General features: G+C 38.5%; 1 protein-coding gene across 2 annotated transcripts in view; it reads right to left on the reverse strand.

Moving 5' to 3' along the window:
• Positions 1 to 21,163, reverse strand: part of wdr36 (WD repeat domain 36) — a 96,218-nt gene that overhangs the window by 35,865 nt on the left and 39,190 nt on the right. For both annotated transcript variants that reach the window (XM_043710509.2, XM_087998698.1), the window contains exons 10-13: positions 16,712 to 16,777; positions 7,880 to 7,963; positions 6,780 to 6,934; positions 953 to 1,067 (exon numbers count right to left, since the gene is read on the reverse strand). In XM_043710509.2, coding sequence (XP_043566444.2) covers positions 953 to 1,067; positions 6,780 to 6,934; positions 7,880 to 7,963; positions 16,712 to 16,777 — 420 coding nt within the window. The remainder of the gene's footprint in view (positions 1 to 952; positions 1,068 to 6,779; positions 6,935 to 7,879; positions 7,964 to 16,711; positions 16,778 to 21,163) is intronic.

Below are 21,163 nucleotides of genomic sequence, written 5' to 3' on the forward strand. Positions count from 1 at the left end.
AAGGTTCACAATGGTTCAATAAAGGATGCTCTATGTGGTTTTGTATTAAAGTATATCTACAGGACCCTCAGATTCACCCTTATTCAGCAATTAACTTATCTCCTCTGCTATACAATAAAAAAGACAAGTTTTGTATTTGAAAATAGACAGGGAAAAGATCATTTTATCGTGATGCTGAAAGCTGAATTATCCAACAATCTGGAAATACACAAGAAGATTCATCTTGACACAGAGTCTGACACAGGATACAGATTAAATGAGTAAAAGAAAACTTGACAGATGAGATATAATGTGGGAAATACAAGGTTCGTCGGAACACTAAGAGCTGAATATTATGTAAGTGGGAGAGACAGTAGAAAGCTGCAGAGGGATTTAAGGGTCCCTATGCATAAATTACAAAGTGAAAATCCAAGTTCAGCAGATAATACAGAAGGTAGATGGACATCACTCATTACTTTCAAAGAGAAAAAAAACGGAATTCTTGCTAAAACTATACAAGGTCAGTTTAGTAAGACCAGTCAGCTGCGATACTGTGAATAGTTTTGTCCTCTTGTCTAAAGGAAGATATACTGACATTGGAGGTGGCCCAGAGAAGGTTCACTCCGGGTGTGCAGCTATTTTGCTCTGATCATTTTTTAGAATTATAAGCAAAAATAGATGACGAAAGACAGACAGAAATTAAGCCCTTTAATGGCAGTGGTGCTTCTGATTCGATTAAATTTCTATAGTAGCTCATGTCAAAAATTCAGTTGTCGAGTGTTTTGCATTATGCTGTCATCTAAGTTGATCTAACATGATGTTCCCATACTTCGGGGACAAAAAGATGTTTTGCACAAAAGGTGTTATGTTACTTAACAATAATCCAACTCAATTTCTACATTTTATGGTTTTTCATTCATTTGTCTACACAATTAAACCAAATAAATGTTTCCAATCATTATCTTGTCCTTACCTTTGTCTTTACCATACTGCCCTCTATGGATGCCCGATTGCATGTTATATACATCCACTTGGCCTGAAGAAAGGCCAACAACAGCAAAATTCCCACAAGATGTAAGATCCACAGCCTAAGAATGCAACAAAATTAATAGACAAGTGCAGTTAATTTTTAAATGCTTCAATTCAACTGTAAAATATACTGCATTTGCAAATAAGCAACAGAGAAATTAGAAGGACAGACTTTCATCATTGCCTTGCTGGACCTTTAGGCATGAACCATGGAAGCACTTGACTTTGATTTCAGTTTTGTTATTTTTGTTTTCTTTCTCTTGTTTCAATTTATTTATTTTTACTTTTGATCTTTCTCAAGCACCATTGCATTTTTTTAAAAGAACATTACATACACCCTCTCCATTCGTTTTATGCTGTTTTTCTTCACTGTCTTTAGGCAAGTGGTTAGAAAAATATGTAGTGGCAGATGAACAGTGATTAGTTATTCTAATTCCCTAGGTTAGACAGTGTGATGAAACATGTCCAGGAAATTATTGGCCAGTTTGCTTACCATTTGTAGTAGGAACAGTAGTGCAATCTTTACTAAAGGAGAGAATAGAAGGACATCTGGAAATGTGAAATATAGGATTTTGAGAGAAAGATCTTGCATAGAATTGCACGGCTGATCTGTTAATATTTTAAAGATGACATTTCCATTCACCTCAACAAACTGACTCCTTCATATAAAACGAATTTATCTCCACCTGAAATATATTCGAATGACCTTGCTTCTGAGGCAGAGATTTCCAAAGTCACAATCATCAGAAACATTTTTTTGACCTTGATCCTAAAATGTCAACCCTTAATTTTAAAACAGTGTCCTTATTTCTAGACTCACTGAAAAAAAATAGGGAGAATCCTCCAAAGATTCTAATTTTACAAACTTTGGCAATCCAAAGGTTTCACAATGCTTCTGAAATGCATTCTCTTTGAAGTTGGAAGTCTTTGTTTCTTTCCTTCACAGGAGGGCATTTTCCTTGCTGAAACAAGCAACTTTTACTTTGCAGCATCCTGAATCTCTAAAACAGGCAATTTATTCCTTGTAGTATCTTGAATCATTGGGACATTGGTTGTCCCTTCTCAATGCAAGCTTTTATAGAATTGTATGCACCATTTCTTCAATCTGTGTTAGCAGATTTTTGTTCTCAATCAGCCTGTAGATGTGTGATGACTCTTTACTTCAACTTGTTGATTTGCTTGACATTCTCATTTGCCCTCAACAATTGCATTATTGGTGAAACCAACATGTTACCTTCAATGGTTCTACAACTTGAGATTTACTACTTACTGAGCATGACCTCAGTCACTATTATTGAGGACTCTTCCCAGAAATAAAAGTCAATAAAAGATTCTGCTTTAAACTGTCTCTGTCATGTCACATAAGCATATAACATCAGACTAGAACCTATCATAACTATTCACCAACATGTGTTGCACTTTGAATGACATTAATTAAATGAAGTCATATCAGTTTAACTCAACTGGGACACATGACCCACTGACCATCTTATTGCTTCTGCGCCCTTGCAAACCTTGCTGATTCTTGCAGATTGAACACTCTTCAATGTTATAGCCATAGAAAACATTTCTGTCAAACTAGTATAGTCACAGGTTCCCACCTTGTTGATAGCACTGATCAAATTACTAACAACATAGCTAATCTCAATTAATTCTACTTCAGTTTGGGTTCCATCACATGTTTAGGGAGTCCTACGAGATTTTCTACTGGTTGTCATTAAACTAGCTGGTTGTCAACCATCTGTTTCTTTAGCTAGTTTTACTCTTTCTATTTGAAGTTGATTGAGATCACAAATGCATTTCTACTCTTGAGTATGATGCATGCACAAGTTTTCTACTATCTGGCATCCCTCATATTGGACAGTTGCTTGGGATATATCTTTAATCTTAAGTACTAAGCCTCATAGATCACATAGTTGTATTGCTGTCAGTTGTAGACCGTTTTCCTAACCATGGCTCACAATCTGACAACAGTGATGATCCTCCCAGTGTCCAACTTAAGATTTGTAAGATTGCCAACAACATAAATACCAACTTATCAAATTTAAGGTCAGGATCACCTAATTCTACAAGAACATTTTAGGTATTCTTTCTATTGTAGAACGTTTTGACTTACTGGCCTCTTTGTTATTATTTCTTGCTTTTCTAAGACTGTACCTCATTTCAGCATATTTTTTTAAAGTGACGGACTGTTGAAAAATGGCATTCATTTTTAATAGCTAGAAACTGGTTGCATTGGAGAGTTTTTTTTGTTTCACAGTGCTAACAGGAAATTCCAGTATCAGGTGCCTCCTACCCACCATACTGGTTTCTCAGCATGCCTTTACTGATTTTCTACCTTGAAAAATGAATAGATTCTGCTGATTTCCAGTGCTAAGGTTGACCTTCTCCTTTAAGGATTGATTTGTGCTCCTTTCAGACTTTGCATCACTCACCACCTGAACAGTTCTCTCTCGAGCACAACTTCTTTGGATTGTAAAATTTCTCTTATTTCTTTTTTTTTAGCATGATTCCTGCTCAACATAGTTTAACTAAATGCTTCTTGCTTTTAGTATGATTTTAATAAAGGATCATTATTTTTGCTTGTTATTTTTGCAAACATCTAGCTTTTTTCTTCCATTAGATCAGCGTGGTTAGGCTTCTTAGCTTTCAGTGCCACTTGAATTTTGGCTTTGTGACATAAATTCTGCTGCCAACAATTTTCCTTGCTGTAGTCATGCCTTAGTTTCGCCATCATTTTATCTCAGCTGCAAGTACTTTACAGTATGTTTTTTAGAAAAGAATTCTGTGGCTACCAGGATTTCAGGTCACCTCACCAAGATTCCATTGATTTTCCCGATGGAAGGGGGTGCAAGAGAGTATAACTGGGGTGGGAGGGGTCTTTGATTATGTTGGCTGCTTTCCTGAGTGCAGATGGAGTCAATGGATTGAAGGCTGGTTTGCATGGTGGACTGGGCTACGTTCACATCTGTAATTTCTTGGTCGCATGAATGAAGGTGCACAGTATTTTTTAAAATGGTGACAGAATGCAAAGTGTTGGTGTCCAATGGAAACTAGATATTTTGGTTCATAAGACACAAAGGCAGCATGCAGGTGGCAGCAAGCAATTCAGAAGACAAATGGAATGAGTGAGGACTGAGTATAGAGTAAAGAAGAATTGTTTCAATTATATAGAACATGATGAGACCACAGATGGAGTGTGCAGTTCTGATCCTTTGCCCAGTGAAGGATAAACTTGCCAAACAGGGAGTGCAGCAGAGGCTTACCAGTTTTGATTCCTATGATAGTGGGACTGTCCCATGAGATTAAGGAACTTCGGTTTGTTTTTTCTGTTCAAAAATATAAGTGATCTCATAAAAACTTACAAAATTTGTAAAGGGATAGACAGGAGTAGCTATCAGGATAGCTATGATCTTGCAAAGTGGCTTTGATGTGCTTTATTTGTCACAGATTATGCGAAGAATTTCAGTGACAACCAATTGGTGAACAGATGAAGAAAAACTTTATTAATAAAATATGACTTTTTTTCCAGCAGTACTCCGTATATTTAATCGCACAACTCTAACTCAGGGCCAGTGGGACCTGGATGTTCACGTACATGGATCTTTGAAAGTGACAGGACATACTGAAAGCAATTAGCAAAGCATATGGGATCTTGGGATTCATAAGTCACCATAGTTACAGAGGACTACTCTCTCATAAGAGAGACATGACTAGTGATGAGTTTAACGTGAAGGTCACCTCGTCTCAGGAGGGGGACAAGGTCAAAAAGATGAGACCTTCTTGGTGATCTCAGCTAGTATGGAATTGAACCCATGCTATTGGTGTCACTGCAATATAAAGCAACCATTCAGCTAACTGAGTTAACCCAAGCCCAGCTTGGGCTTCATAAACAAGGGTAGAGAGTACAAAAGCAGGGATGCTACACTGAATCATTACAAATCTCTACTTAGCTCATAATGAGGATATTGATTTAAGTTTTGGTTATTACACTTTAAGAAGGATGTGAAGATCCATGAGAGGGTGCAGGTAAAATCTACCAGTATGATTCCAGACCGAAGATGCTTGCAGTTCTTGGAGCAAAGAAAATGGAGGGGAATCTCTCAGAGATACAAAGATTATAACATGAATTTTAGAGAAGATAAAACAAAATATTGTTCCCATCGATTAATAGCACAGGACAAGGAGACGCAGATTTAACAGCTAAGGTAAGGGATACAGAGAAAATGGAGAAAGAAATTCTTTATGATACAAAATGATAATAATTTGGAATGGTCTGTCTACAGCTTCTAGGAGAGGTTACGTCAGTTAATGTGGTCAGGAGGAAACTCAATGGACATGAGAGCTGCAGGATAGAGGGGGGAATGAAAGTACTGATTTGCTTGAGAACGGTCATGGAATCGATTGGTGGGATGGTCTCCTTCTGTATGGTTACGGTGATTATACAATTCTTGACTTTTTTTCAGTATATATTATTGATCCTCTCCTTTAATATTACCACATTAATTTAGTATTTAAGTCTTTTGGTTGCTTGGCTTCCTTCATTAAAATTACAGGCTACCAGATTATATAATGAAGTGCCTATTTTAGACTGTAAAGTACTCAAAAATAACGGGAGCTGTAAAGTTCTGCAATGATGTAATTCGGTGAGAGGACATTGCCAAATTATATATACTTAAATCACCTGAATGATACATTGTTAATATCCAAAGAACTCTGATAATTGCACTGTTGTAACAATAGCAAATTGATATTTATTTCATGTGTTGACACTTTTAATCCTTAATATATAATCCTCAAATTTGTTTAAAAGGAGTAAAATAGTAAGAACTTGGATTTATATAGCACCTTTCCTTCAGAACATGCCAAAATGCTTCACAGTCAAATTGCTTTTGGTACATGATCAATATAATGTAAGGAGATACAGCATGCAATCTGCCAGCAAAAGGAAATGAGATAAATAAAATATTTTAATTCATCATTTGTGTTAGCCATCAAGGGTATCAAGTTTCTAAATTGAGGAGGGAGTGCACTACCAGATGAGGTACTGCTGAAACTTAACATCTAAAATTTGCTCACACATTAAAAGTACATATTTGCACTTATTGAACATTCAAGCTGTGAGCACTTTCACTTTATTTTTAAGCTGACCATATAAAGGAGTGAGCAAAGGGGTTTCTACTTCACCATTCAGTCACATTTTGGTTACAGATCTGAACACCTCAACAGGAATGTGGATCCGGCACAATCTTTGGTGATACCAGCAGTAAGGTTGCCTGGAATGCCAGTTAATGCTCACAAACCCTCATGGTGCCCATTAGTCTATCATGGATTGATGGAGCACAGAAGGCCAGTCAGTCCATTTGGTCATGTGTCAAGTCTTTAAGATAGCAAAGCAGTTCAATTCCTGACTGTTTTACATTCTGGAAGGGAGTGTTCTTGCTGTGACATTTCATGAGTCAGCTAAATGTTGGTTCTGGTCAATTGTTGTGATGTTCAACTGCTACAGACCATAGTTCAGTAAAATTAAATGCATCCAAGTGCATGAAAGAAAAAGAGTAAAAATGTGCAGTCAAACGTATTTTTGCCTCAATCATTGAGATCTCTTCAGTTTAGGGCTAGACAGCTTAAGCCTATTTTGCAGAGGAGAAATGCTTCGTCAACAGGTTCTGACCGCTTTTGTCTATATTTTCCACAGATAAACACACAGAAACAATGATGCTGTGACTTTGTAAGCTAATAAGCTGTTCAAACAGAGCAAATGTACATACCATGGCATATACATCCAGCGTACAATCGTTACGAAATGATCTGGGGTCAAATTTGTGTGCTCCCATTGAGGTTTTCTGATAATTCCATGTTGTGCTGAATAAATACCCTTGATGGCAGGCAACAATTCCATCCCAATAACGCTGACGTGCTGTTTCTATCATAACAAATCAAAAGTAGATTCATCATCAATGTGACAGAAACATTCACAGCTTCGCTACATCGACATAATTTAGAACATAAATCAATAGTTAAGTTTAAAGAAATGTTACAACATTCAAATAATTAAATTATGGTGAAAATGCAGGAGATCGGCACCAGGTAATAGAACCAGTGCAGGCATAATTGTCTGATTGAATTATAAAATTGTTACTGTGCAGAAGAAATCCAGAGTCTGCATGACTTTATCAAGGGGAAATCATACCAGATAAGTTCACTATAATCCTTTAACAAGCAAGATGGAAAAAGGGGAAACAATGAATATATTTGGATTTCAGAAGGCGTTTGAGAAGGTACTACACGTTACCATAACTATTAGGTTACTTAATAAGAGCACATGGTCTTGGAGATAGTATATTATCATTGTAATATCATTGATGGAGAACTGGCTAATGAATAGAAGGCAGAGAGTTTACATAAGTGGGCATTTTCAGGATAGCAACCTGTAACTAACGGAGTGCCACAGAGATCAGTGTTGGTGCCACAATTATTTACATTATATATGAATGCCTTGGATGAGGAAAGTGAATGGACTATCGCCAAGTTTTCACATGACAGAAAAAGGTGGGAAGGAAAGTGCTGAGGAATGTTTAAAAAGCTGGTTAAATGAGTGGGCAAAACTTGACAGATGGAATTTAATATGGGAAATTGTGAATTTATGCACTTTGACATGAAAAATAGAGGAGCTGAATCAGCAAGGGAACCAGGGGTTATTGGGGAAATGCATGCAAGTGGATTTTAGGGTCATCAAATCAGTCATCCTCTTACTAAAATGGCGGAGGGAACTTGATGGGCTGAATGGCTTATTTCTGTTCCTACACTGCATAGTCTATGATCTAATTCTAAAGTAGAAAAGTAGAATTGGTGCAGATAATACCATTACCTGAAGCAAATGTAGTAATAGGAGACAGCTTCCTGGTATCATATCTCAACCCTTTCTTTTTGGACTTCTTTTTATTGATTGAACCTTGAAACAAATAATTTTACACCTGATTATGGAAACATCACTTTTGTACATATTTCTAAAGAAAGGAGTACGATTTTAAGTATTATATTTAATAAGTTAAATAAACACATGTATTTGTTATTCTATTGTAATAAGCCATTCTTCCTTCCACTATTTAACCTATTATGTTTTCGGTGCCATTCCCTGGTCAATGAGAGAGTTGTTGACTTCTTTGAAGGTCTTTGTTAATATCCATAAGAAAATATAGATTAGGAAAGCCGTACAGTCCATCCTGAAGGCACCATCTAGCTGTTTAACTAGTTAAAGGATATTTGCATCCAGTCAAGATCCATTCCACTAATTGACTAGAGGTAGCTTTCCAATATTCCAAATTTCCCTTTTGCCAGGTATTCTTTCTGCCCTCTTGCTCTAATCACAATTCGGTCTGAAATAGTACTTTCAGAATAAAGTTTTCGTCAACACGTATAGCTCTCTATCCTGCGTGGTTTGTAACCTTAACGTGGTGGACAGCTCACAACCAATCTAAAAACCTTCATACACCCAACATAATTTCAGAAGAGTGGGATCAAGTAAAGTCTTCTATAACAGATACTGGTGCTCAGACTTAAAAACAGAAAGTGATGGGGAAACGCAGCAGGTTTCTGGTAACATCTGTGAAGACAGAGAGCACGAGAGCAAGAATATGTTAACGTTTCCAGTCCTACATAACTCTTCTTCAGAACTGAGAGGCTTTAAAAATAGTGGTTTACTGCAGTGAGCTCTGAATGGTACAATTAGGGATGCACTAGAGACATCCCACTAGCAATACTTCTACTGCATTCTTTTGATTCAATAGAAAAATGCTGAATGTCATTTGCTTCTTGAAGCATTCAGGCAAAATTCCTGTAAAACTCAACTATAATGGACAGAATATCCTGTCCCAAAGACTAAAATAAATCTCCTCTTCCAAGTCCTGTTCGCTCAAGGCTCAAATAACAGACATACCAGAGAAGGACAGAGAAGCATTCCAAAGGCAATCCAAATTTCTCCCTGAAGCATCACTGACATTAATAAAGACAGTCAATTGCCTTAATTATACACCATTGACCATTCATGTTGTCAAAACTATATCAATTTTGAAACCCTTATCAAACCTTGCCTGTTATCAGGCAGTAAGCAAAACAACTTCAGTAAAATTAAAATTAAAATTCCAGAAATAAGGGTGTATCAGTTTACCTTTTATAAGGACCACAAAGCCAACTTTGAAAAGTTTTCTCTAGCTGGTTTCCAAAATATCAGTTCATAGGCAAAGAAATTTGAATTCTCAGAACTTACAAGTACTAGCAGGACATGCACACATGACCTACTCAACAGTCCTTTACCTCAAAAGGAACTCAACAAATTCATCCAGATTCTGACTTCAGTCATGTGAATTCACTTGAACTTAAACACGCAATTGGAAAATGTCCATTCCTCACTGGAGTCATACAAACTTGGGAACTGCTAGCTACACTTTTTGGTTTCAGTATTTGGTAGAAATGCAGTCTTTTCTTTAATTTTACTTTTTACGTGTCTGAAGTGTGTTTACGATGTAGCAATAAATGTTTCTTGCAGTGTGTGAAAGAAAATTAGTAACGTTTGTCTAATCCACAAAAGATTACTGCTGATGACTTTGACCATATACTAACTGTGGTTCAGGAACACATATCATCCTAATTAAAAAGTTATACTATACCATTTACAGAGAAGAGGGAAGGGAATTATTTGAATATAACTCTTTGCTTTCCTGTACCACAAAGATGATCCAACCTTCCAAAACATTGGGCTTACCAATACTAGTAAACAGGCCTGCGACTGTTTTCTATCTTGAAGAGTCAAACTTTTTTTTAATATCAGTTACCAGAACAGATAGTCATCAAAATGTACTCTGACCAAAGGATAATATAGACTGAACAAACATTCCTCTAACATCTATTTTATTGGGGTTTTAGATACATAACTAAGCATATTTGATCTACCATTTCAGCTTTCCAGTGACTGAAGACCTTGAGTGCAATCTGTTAGAACTCTTGACCGTTTCATTCAAGATGCTATGAATATTGCTTTTGATACTGTCCTATGCAATGATGCAAGTCCCATTTAATATTGTTGCTCACTAACATTGGTCAGTTAATGAGGCCTGTGTGCCCATTCAGCAACATTGAAAATAGGAGGAGGTGCAGGCCATTCAGCTGAGCCTTTTCCACTATTCAATATGATCATGGCTGATCATCCAACTTCACACTCTGTTCCTGCTTTCTCCTCATACCCTTTGATCAATTAGCCCCAAGACTAAATCCATTTCCTTCTTGAAAACATTCAATGTTTCGCTGAACAATTTTTTGTGGCAGAGAAATCTACAAGTTCACTACTCTTTGGGTGAAGAAATTTAGCATTACGAGACTCATTTTAAAGTTGCTTCTCATCTGTCTGACCTAGGGTCACATGACTTAAGTGCATCATTGTGGAATGAGCCCTGTGCTCCCTGACTCACCTTCTTGCTCTATGAAATCACTCAATCATCAATTTCCTCTCCTGAACCAGAGATCCAACTAAAGTCCATACCTAATCCAAAGTTGGTGGTTTGGGGTTATGAAAGTGCAGGCCCTGATGGTGTACAACTGTCAATCCTTTAATTAATATTTTTAAATGCTCCAATTAGCTGCTTCCTCGTCTGGAACCTTTGTTCTGAGCAAGGGCTCTAGAGATGAGTGATGGCAAGCAAGAGAGGAGCAGCGCTGCTGCCCATGGTTTACATCAAAGAGCCTTTACTAACCAAGCTTAAGACAGCCAGCTTGAGCTGCCACTTCGACGTGCCCCACAGTATTTTCTTGAAGCTTGATACTAAAGTTCATTCGAGAACAGAGGTAAATAGACTGTTGATAAGTAATCCACCACTCTCCACATTGACCTAACTACGGCATAATAGACAAAAAAATAATAAATTCGGTTGGGTCAGCAGGACCAAGTTCTTGAGAATAGTTTGAAACATAGCTCAAACTTTGAAAGTTGCTCACCCTTCCTTTTTACTGTTCTGCTCCTGAGGAGTCACTCATAACAAGGGTTCAGGAGAAGAAATAGGCAGGTGAGTACATATTTTAAAATTTTCCATTACAACCTTAGCACTTTTGCACAAATGGGACCAGCAGCAAATAGTTGGTTAGAGAATCCAGAGGGTCAGCATGAAGGAGGACAGTCAGAAAACAGGATGTGCGATGAGCTGTCGGTTTGGGAAGAGAGCAGGACGTACCATAAGTAAAAGGTGGTCATTAAAAAAATTAAAATAAAGAAGCTATTTCATTTACCAGTTTTTAAATTTGGTCTTGTAATGTAGTTCAATTTGATACACATTTTCTTCTGAGAGAAAGGTCCTATAGCACCTTACTATTCTAAGCATATTGGTTTCAATGGGAAAATATGATTTGCATGAAGTTATTTCACTTAAAGTTGTAATTTCCAGGAGCATAGTTTTAAGTGAAAATCTACTGATACATTATAAATTACATTTTGATTTATTCACTTTTTACAGCCTTTACATTTTTGATCTGTTATGATTTCATCAGCATTTAGGCATTCTTCCAAATCAGGTAGTACTTTTCAGTTCATGCATCATAAGCTACAAGAGCATTAAGTTTCACATCTATACTTTTTAATATTCATTCACGGAATGTGGACACCTCTAGTTAGGCCAGCAGTTATTGTTTCATCTTAAATTACCTTTAAGGTGGTTAGATAAACTGCCATCTTGAACTATTGTAATCTATATGGTGTAATTATACACACACTGTTGTTCAGAATAGAATTACAGAAGTTTGATTCAGCAACAATGAAGCAGCAGCACTGGTTCCAAGTCAGGATGGTTTAGAAAGGAAGTTGCAGCTTAGTGGTGCTTCAATAAAACTGCTGTCAGGTCCTTTGAAATCTACTGTTAAAGAAGCTATACTGAATTACTATAGCTGATGGTACACATTGGTGCCACTGTGCAATGGCGATAAATGGGGTGAATGATGAAGATGGCAGTGGATGCTAATTGAATGGGCTGCTTTGTCCAGGATGGCATTAACATTCTAGTTTTGTTGCAGCAGCACTCCTCAAGACAAGAGGAAAACATTTCATCATATTACTGAATTCAGTCCGATAAATAGTGGATAGACTTTGGGAAGTCAGGAGACGAATTCCAGCCTCTGACCTTCTTTCAGCCACAAGATTTATATATATCTCAATCAGTTCAATTTCTTGTCAATGGTAACTTCCAGGATATTGATAAGGGGATTCAACAATGGTCATGCCCTAATGTCATAGGGAGATGTTTAGATTCTCTCTCTTGTTGGAGACAGTTATTGCTTGGAACTTGTGTGGTGCAATTGTCCAAACCTAGATAATACCTACGTCATTCTGCAAATGGACAACAGATTTCTTCAGCGTCTGAGGAATTACAAACGGAGTATTGTCAAACAGCAGCAAGTTTCCTAGTTCTGACTGTATTCTGGAAGAAAAGCCATTGACAAAACATCTGGAAATTGTTGGATTGAGAGTACTATCGTGCAAAAATATACGAGCAATGTCCTGAGTCTGAGATGACTGACCTCCATCAACAACCACAAGCATCTTTCTTTGTGCTAGGTATCAATCCTACTAGTGACAATGTTCACCTAACTTCAGTGTTAGTTCCAGTTTTTCTGAGGATCCTCAATACCATTTCCATTATCTTGATGTTGTGGGCAGTCATCCTCACCTCTTGCGTTCAGCTCTTTCGTCCATGTTTGGACCAGGTATTAAGTGAACCTGGCAAAAACCAAACTGAACTAACATACGTGGGCAGTTTATTGCTAAGCAAGAGCTGATTCTCAGCATTATTGGTTTCCCCTTCCATCATTTTGCTGACAATCTGGAGTCAACAGGCTGGAAATTGACCGGGTTGGATTTCTCCTGCATTTTTGCACAGCACAAACCTCGACAACTTGCCATATTGCTGGGTAGAATCTGGTTTTGTGGTTATCCCGGAACATTTTAGCTAAATGCCTAGCTAATTCTGAAGCATACATCCTCAATCCTAATTCCCGAATGCTTTCAAGGCTTAAAAGCTTTGTAGTATCAGTGCATCAGCATTTCTTGGTATTACACCGAATGAATGTTTGAATTAGCTGTACCTATTATAGTGGGCATGTCTGGAGGAGGCACATCCCTTGGCATATCAGGCTGAAGATGGTTGAAAATTATTCAGCCTCACCTTTTGCATTGATGTGCTGGGTTACCCTATCATGGAAGGTAATCTCACATTTCAGTGGACATTAAGTCCCACTATACAAGGAGTCTTCAAATTATGTACATTTAGACTCAGTGATACAACATTATCCAATCTGAACATTTCTTAGAAGTTTAAACTTGTTCCAAAATTGTAACACAGGGCAGTGCAGCTGAAATTATGTTATCTTTTCCAGCAATGAGTAACTTTTATATTAAATAGTTGCAACAAAAGGCTGGACAGAGAGAGAGAGAGCGCATTGATTCTTTAACAAATTTGTTAAAAAGGTACAGCTATCTTACTGAAACACAGACAAATTTCAAGTTAAATCATCCATTTCAAAGAACGTCATGATTTCTCGTTTAATTTTAGGAACAGGAATTTCATTACACTCTTCATTTGCACTGTCTTTAGTAACACTTGTCCAGAAATATGTTTTAGTTAAGTTACTCTTGCTCTTCCAAATAAGCCAGCCACTGTAATTGTTTAAACAGTCTTATTCTGTCTCAATGCTCTTCCCATGTGCCACTATATGCTACATTATGTAAATAAATTACACAAGTGACAAACACAAGCTACAACTTGATTCATATTCTGGAGTGCTCTTTAATCCACAAGGCATCATGCAACATTGGTATGCCATTTGCTGTGACTAAGCAATTTTTTTTTAGTCCTTGATGTTAACAGACTTTCCAATACCCCTTCAGTATATTAATCTCACAGGAATGAGGCACTGCCAACCCTATCAGTACAGTCTTCCAATCGGGGAACTGGTTCAAATCAGTCTTCATGACTGCATTTATCTTTCCATAATCTATACGAAATCTAGTTGATTCATCCAGTTTGGGAACTAACATTACTGGTGAACTCCAGCTGCTTCGATTAGGTTCAGTCAAGTAATATTCCAGCAGGTGTTGTGTCTGTTTCCACCTGAACTTGTATTTCTGGGCTCAACAGATAAGGGTGCTGTTTTACTGCTCCTGACTCGCCTATGTCCACATCACGACTAGCTCATGTAGCACAAGGGGAGGCAATGGCAATTGGTATCATCACGGGATTACTCATTCAAAGACCCAGGTAATATGCCAGAGACCTGGTTTCAAATATCACCATGGAATTTGAATTTAATAAAAATCTGGAATTAAGAGTCTAATAATGACCACAAACTTTTGTCAATTGATTAGATTCCCTACAGTGTGGAAATAGGCCCTTCAGCCCAACAAATCCACACCGACCCAGCGAAGAGTAACCCACCCAGACCCATTTCCCTTTGACTAATGCACACAACACTATGGGCAATTTTGCGTGGCCAAATTCACCTGACTTGCACATCTTTGGACTGTGGGCGGAAACCAGAGCACCTGGAGGAAACCCACACAGACACGGGGAGAATGTGCAAACTCCACGCAGTCACCCGAGGCTGGAATCGAACCTGGGACCCTTGTACTGTGAGGCAGCAGTGCTAACCACCGAGCCACTGTGCCACCAATTTGTTGGAAAAAACCCAATCTGATCAACTAACATCCTTTAGGGAAGGAAACTGCTATCCCTACCTAGTCTAGCCTACATTTGACTCCAAAAGTAGACTGGTTGGACCGAAGGATCTATTTCCGTCTCTATGACTTTAGCCGTAAATTTTGCATAGAACTTTGCCAAACAAACACACTGCATTTACCTAAACACATTTTAGGCATGTTCCCAGGTACTTGATGCATTAGGGTACACCAAATCTGGCACCAAGGCACACAGGAGAAGTTATGACAGGTGGTCAAAATGATTTGTAATAAAGCGCTTTATTGAGAAGAAACAGCTGGAGAAATTTAGAATGGAAATTCCAGCATTTGAAGTATACAACCCTGGATTTATTTGAGTTTTGTCTGTATCTGCCTTTTAAACTGAACTCTATGTCACAATCCACTTGGCAAAAGTGTGCACCAATACTTGAGCTCCACTATTCCTGGGGCCACCACAAAAGTTTAAGATTTAGTCTGATTAATCAAAGTTTCCAATTTACCTGTGCAATGAAATCAGACTTACGGGAAACACTGATGAGGTGGTTCTGTACTTAAAAAGATAAAAAATTTATTCCAAATAAATCAATACTAACTACAGGAAAAACAAACTATAATTATTTACACAGTACTCTTTGAAAGTATACTCTCTTTTAAAACCACTTATGGAATATTGAAAAGAAACTAGGAAACGGATTTCAATAGCACCAATCCAAGAAATTTAATGAAATGCTCCTTTTGTTTCTAAAGCAGTCTGTTCTGATATCCTTTCTAGATTCTTTCACTTCTTTTCAAGAGGCAGAGGGCTACTGGTACACTGATTACAAAGCTTCTTAGTTATAGGTTAAAAACAACAATTTATAGCAACTATCAGGAGAAAATAACTGGCTTTCTTCAGTCTTTGGTTACTTTTGCTGCATGAATAAAGAGAGACTGACCCTGCTTCTTCTAGTCCAGAGACCTCTTCCTCTGTACTATTCCCACACCAGCCATTTGATTACTCAGGAACCAAGTAAAGAGTGGTCATCAGGCTGATTGCTTCTGGCACCCACAATTGATCAAAACTGCACAAATCAATCAGTAATCTGTTGCTACATGAATCTTAATCTATGCACACCCTGCTGCTGAGCTATCTTATCTCTCCTCCCAACAACCACCTGAAAAAAGCAGCAATGTAAACAAAACTCTCAAATAAATTTATTTTTTAAAAACATGCAATTCCTTCCAGAGCCCTAGTCCACAAAAAAAAAGAAAAATTTTAAAATGCAGTCTTTACAGAGAGGATATTTAAAAGAATGGCATTATATTTTTTCCTTCTCCTTTGCAGATAGAATCTGAATGTCACACCTTCTCATCATCACAACTGAAAGTAAACTTAATATTTTCCCAAAGAGGAAATATTATTTCCTCACCCTATCAAGATCCCTCAGGATCATCTGTGTTTCAATCAAATTGTCCCAGAGAATCAAGCATGCCTAGACTGTTCAACCTTTTCCTGCTAAGACAACCCACCCTTCCAAGTAGCAGAAAATCTTCTCCATACTGCTTCAAATGCATTTACATTGTTCCTTAAATAATGAAACTAATACCATACATTGTACCCCAGATGTTATCTCACCCATGCCCTCTATTGCAGGTCTATTATCTTCCCACTTTTGTGTTCAAAACCCCTCACGAAAACTATAATATTCTCAGAGCTTTCCTGGTTACTTGCCACACCTAAATAAAAAACTTTTTGTAACTCATGCATGAAGACCCCAAGATTTATCAGCATCTCATCTCTGGAACCTCTCACCATTTAGATAATATGACATTTTCTAGCAATGTAATTTCAGAAAAATATTTTGAATGCATTAAAAATAGAAATACTTTTGTTACTATTTAATTAATTGACTGCACATTTCAGAAGATATATTTCAATTATATTGAAAAAAGACAACTAATGCATTTATCGTATTTTTCAACCAAACTTACCGTGTCCCAAACTCTTATTAAAACGTTCATGAATAGTGGAAAATGACTGCAAAGTTCCATCACGCCCTGTATTAATAGAAACAAGTATGAAGAAATGAATGAAGTCTTCATAATACACATGAATTTTAAAAAGAATGGAAAAGTACAAAAGTATGGATATGCAGCACGTTTGAATTATACACGTCGCAGACACGAAAATTGGTAAGGTGGCAAATTGTGAAGAGAATTGCCATAATTTACTGGAAAATATCATGAATAGATGGTTGGGCACTGCAGTGGCAAATGAAATTGAACCCAGAAAAGAGAGAGGTAATGTGCATGGAGAAGGCCAACAAGGCATGGGATTATACTCTGAATGGTAGAAACTTGGAAAGTGAACATTAGAAAGGCATTGCACATCCACAAATCCCTGAAGGTCGAAAGACAGGTAGATAGAGTGGGTAAGAGACATTTGGGATACTTGTCTTTGTTAGTCAAGGTATAGAATACAAGAGCAGAAAGCTATGCTATAGTTATATAAAGTGCTGGTCAGGCCATAACTAGAGTACTGTGTGTAGTTCTGGCCATTGCATTATAGGAAGAAGGTTGCTTTAAATAGGGTGCAGAGGAGATGCATTAGACACCTAGGCTGGAGGGTCTGAGCTAGGAGGAAATTTTTTTTTAAAGGATTGGGGTTGCTTTACTTGAGGCAGAGAAGTTTGACAGTGTACCTTATAGAAGTACCTGATAAGATTATGAGGGGCATAGACAGGTAGGCACTTTTGCCCCATTAGAAGAGTGGATAATAATCAGGAACTTCTCCAGTCTCTGGACTTGAAATGTTAACTCTGATTTCTGGCCACAGATGCTGCCAGACCTACTGAGCTTTTCCAACAATTTCTGCTTTTATTTTTGTTTGTGGTTATGACCCCAGAGCTACTTTGATTCATCTTTCTACATGACTTGGGGGAGGAAGTCAGACTCCAAAGTTGTTTCAAGTTGTGTAGAAAGTAAGGTCATAGAGTCGCTACAGTGCAGATAGAGGCAATTTGATCAATTAAATCTGCATAGACTCGCCAAACCGCATCTCATCCAGACCCACTCCTTCACCCACTTCCCATAACCCACCCAGGCTAATGTACCTAACCTGCACATTCATGGACTGTGGGAGAAAACCAGAGCACCTGGCGGAAACCCATGCAGACACAGGGAGAGTATGCAAACCTCATACAGTCACCAAAGGCTGAAACTGAACCCGGGTGTCTGGTACTGTAAGGCAGCAGTGCTAAGAACTGTCACTGTGCCTCCCACCCTCTATGCCACTGTGCCACCCACACTTGAGTTTCACATTGAGCTTTAGTCACTCCTGGCAAGCAGATTTACAATCTTTTGGCTGGATCGGTGGACTCAATATAGTAGGAACTAAGTGCTGGTCTACTCAGCATTCAGTTGTGTCAAGGAAAGACCCATGTTTAAATCATGGGTGTTGCCAGGTTTATAATCAGTCTCATTCTTGGACACATGCATCTCCATCAAGGACAGGCACCTCAGTACCTCTCTCTACCACAAGACCATTGATAACCTCACGATGCTGCAATTCTCGAGCTTCCATCCTATACATATTAAAATTTCCACACACACACACACACACACACAGGTGTATACTTCGCCACACGCAGACACACCCTCAATAACACGCTCTCCCAAGCACAAGCACACACACACACACAAACCTATGGGGTGAATTTGCATTTGCAGATACATTCTATTTTGTTGAAAAAGCACACAATCTGTAGGCAGTCAGTCCATTTAACATACTTTGGAAATAGAACCAGTCTGACTCAAGGTTGGGATAAAGACAGACTCTAACATCACACCTTTAATGCATCGTCTGGGCTGCGATGTCACTTTTTAAAAATAAAACCTTAAATTATCTCGGGAATGTGACTTGAAAGAAGTTCTGGGATTGAAACCTGCAACCCCATTCTAAGTGATTAAATACTTAGCAGCAATCCAGGTTTCTACAATACATTCCATCAGTTGTAAGACATTTGATCTTTCAAATAAATTCAATGTCCTATGACCCTGCTCCACTGGCTACCTGACAAAGGAGCAGCACTCCAAAAGCTTGTACCTCCAAATAAACCTGCTGGACTATAACCTGGTGTTGTGTGATTTTTAACTTTGTCTACCACAGACCAACACCGGCAACTCCACATCATTTCAAGTCTGCGCCCAATTCATTTGCATCAAATCACTGGGTACTGAAACACTAAGGCCACTCAATGTAGTTCGTGCTGTAATATAGGATGAAGTCCAAGTAATAAAAACACCTTGCTAGATTATGCACAAGTACAGCCAAGCACATAAGTACAGCAATGCTTCTATTTTTCAGAATGACTGGTTTCAACTCCCTACCCACTTTCTCATGGCTAATTGGGGAGGGCCAACAAATATATATCCTATTAAGAAATATATTGCAAAAGTTCTATTAATACTGTGGTCGGTGGTGAGGGAACCAAAAAGAGGGAAATACATACTTGATCTCATCCTTACCAATCTGCTAGCTGCAGACAGTATCGGGTAAGAAGGTGTAGAGATGAAGTCACATTGAAAATATCCTCCATCAAATTGTGTAGCGCTATCTCCGTACTAAACGGGACATACTTTCAACAGATGTAACAAGTCAAGACTGGGCATCCATGAGGCACTGTGGGCCAGCAACAGCAACAGAATTCTACTCCAGTATAATCTGCAGCTTGGCATATCCTACACTTAATCATTACTATCAAATCAGGGAGAATACAGGAGGGCATGTCAGAGCACCACCAGGCATACCTAAAATTGAGGTGTTAACCTGATGAATTTACCACACAAGACAATTACATGCCAAACATCATAAGCAGCAAGTGACAGAGCCAAGCAAACTCAAAATCACTGGATCAGATCAAAGCTCTGTAGTTCTGCCACATCTAGTCATGAAGATTTTGCAGCTTTCTTTCGCCAGAAGTGCTGGGTGAATAATTCATCTCTGCTTTTCCCAGTGGTCCCCAACATCACAGATACCAGTCTTCAGATAATTCTATTCACTCTACATAAATGAAGAAACATTTGGAGGCACTGCATACTGCAAAGGCTTTGGGGCCAGACAACGGTCCAGCAATAGTACTGAAGACTTGTGTTCTAGAACTTTCTGCACCCGTCGCCAAGCTCTTCCAGTACAGCTACAACACTGAAAATTGCGCAGTACTGCTAGGTCAAAATCCTGGAATTCCCTCCCAAAGAGCATTGTGGGTCAACCTATAGCATATGGACTGCAATGATTCAAGAAGGCAGCTCACCACTATTTTCTCAAGAATAACTAGAGATAGCAAAAAATGCTGGCAGCCAGTGACGCCTATGTGCCATAAATGAATTAAAAAATATAAAACTGTAATGAAGCAGCTCAATAACCTAAGTACTTAAATAAATTAAGTTCAACACATGACATAAATGAAGATCTGTGTTTTTGGAGTACCACGTAAAAATATTATTTATGTGATCAAGTAGGTTTCAGCCAAGTTTTTCATAGCTCCTAGAAATTGAAGATTCTCATAAATACTGCATCCTCTCCCACCCCACACCCCTCATTTCCTACCTTATTGCAAAGCAACTCTTCTAAGAAAACCTAAAAATTAGGTGCCAACCTGGTGAAGCTACCAAACAGGACTAATTGCATGCCAAAATGCATAAGCAGCAAGTGATAGGCTGAACAAAGATATTCCACATTCTGGAAGAGCACAGCAGTTCAGGTAGCATCCGAGGAGCAGTAAAATCGACGTTTCGGGCAAAAGCCCTTCATCAGGAATACAGGCAGAGAGCCTGAAGGGTGGAGAGATAAGTGAAAGGAGGGTGGGGGTGGGGAGAAAGTAGCATAGATTAGCTTCAGGGCAGAGGAAATAGATCAGATCTAAACTCTGCAGTCCTACCATATCCAGTCATGAGTGGTGGTGAACAATTAAATAACCCAGAGTCACAGAGTTATAGAGATGTACAGCATGGAAACAGACGCTTCGGTCCAACCCATCCATGCCGACCAGATATCCCAACCCAATCTAGTCCCATCTGCCAGCACCCAGCCCATATCTGTCCAAACACTTCCTATTCATAAAGCCATCCAAATGCCTCTTAAATGTTGCAATTGTACCAACCTCCACCACATCCTCTGGCAGCTCATTCCATACACATACCACACATTGTGTGAAAAAGTTGTCCCTTAGGTCTCTTTTATATCTTTCCCCTCTCACCCTAAACTTATGCCCTCTAGTTCTGGACTCCCCGACCCCAGGGAAAAGACTTTGTCTATTTACCCTATCCATGCCCATCATAATTTTGTAAACCTCCATAAAAGGTCACCCCACAGCCTCTGACGCTCAGGGCAAAACAGCCCCAACCTGTTCAGCCTCTCCCTATAGCTCAAATTCTCCAGCCTTG

This window comes from Chiloscyllium plagiosum, unplaced genomic scaffold (genome assembly GCF_037043375.1).
Source record: "Chiloscyllium plagiosum isolate Xiang-an unplaced genomic scaffold, Cpla_swu_hap1 HiC_scaffold_2, whole genome shotgun sequence".
NCBI lineage: Eukaryota > Metazoa > Chordata > Chondrichthyes > Orectolobiformes > Hemiscylliidae > Chiloscyllium > Chiloscyllium plagiosum.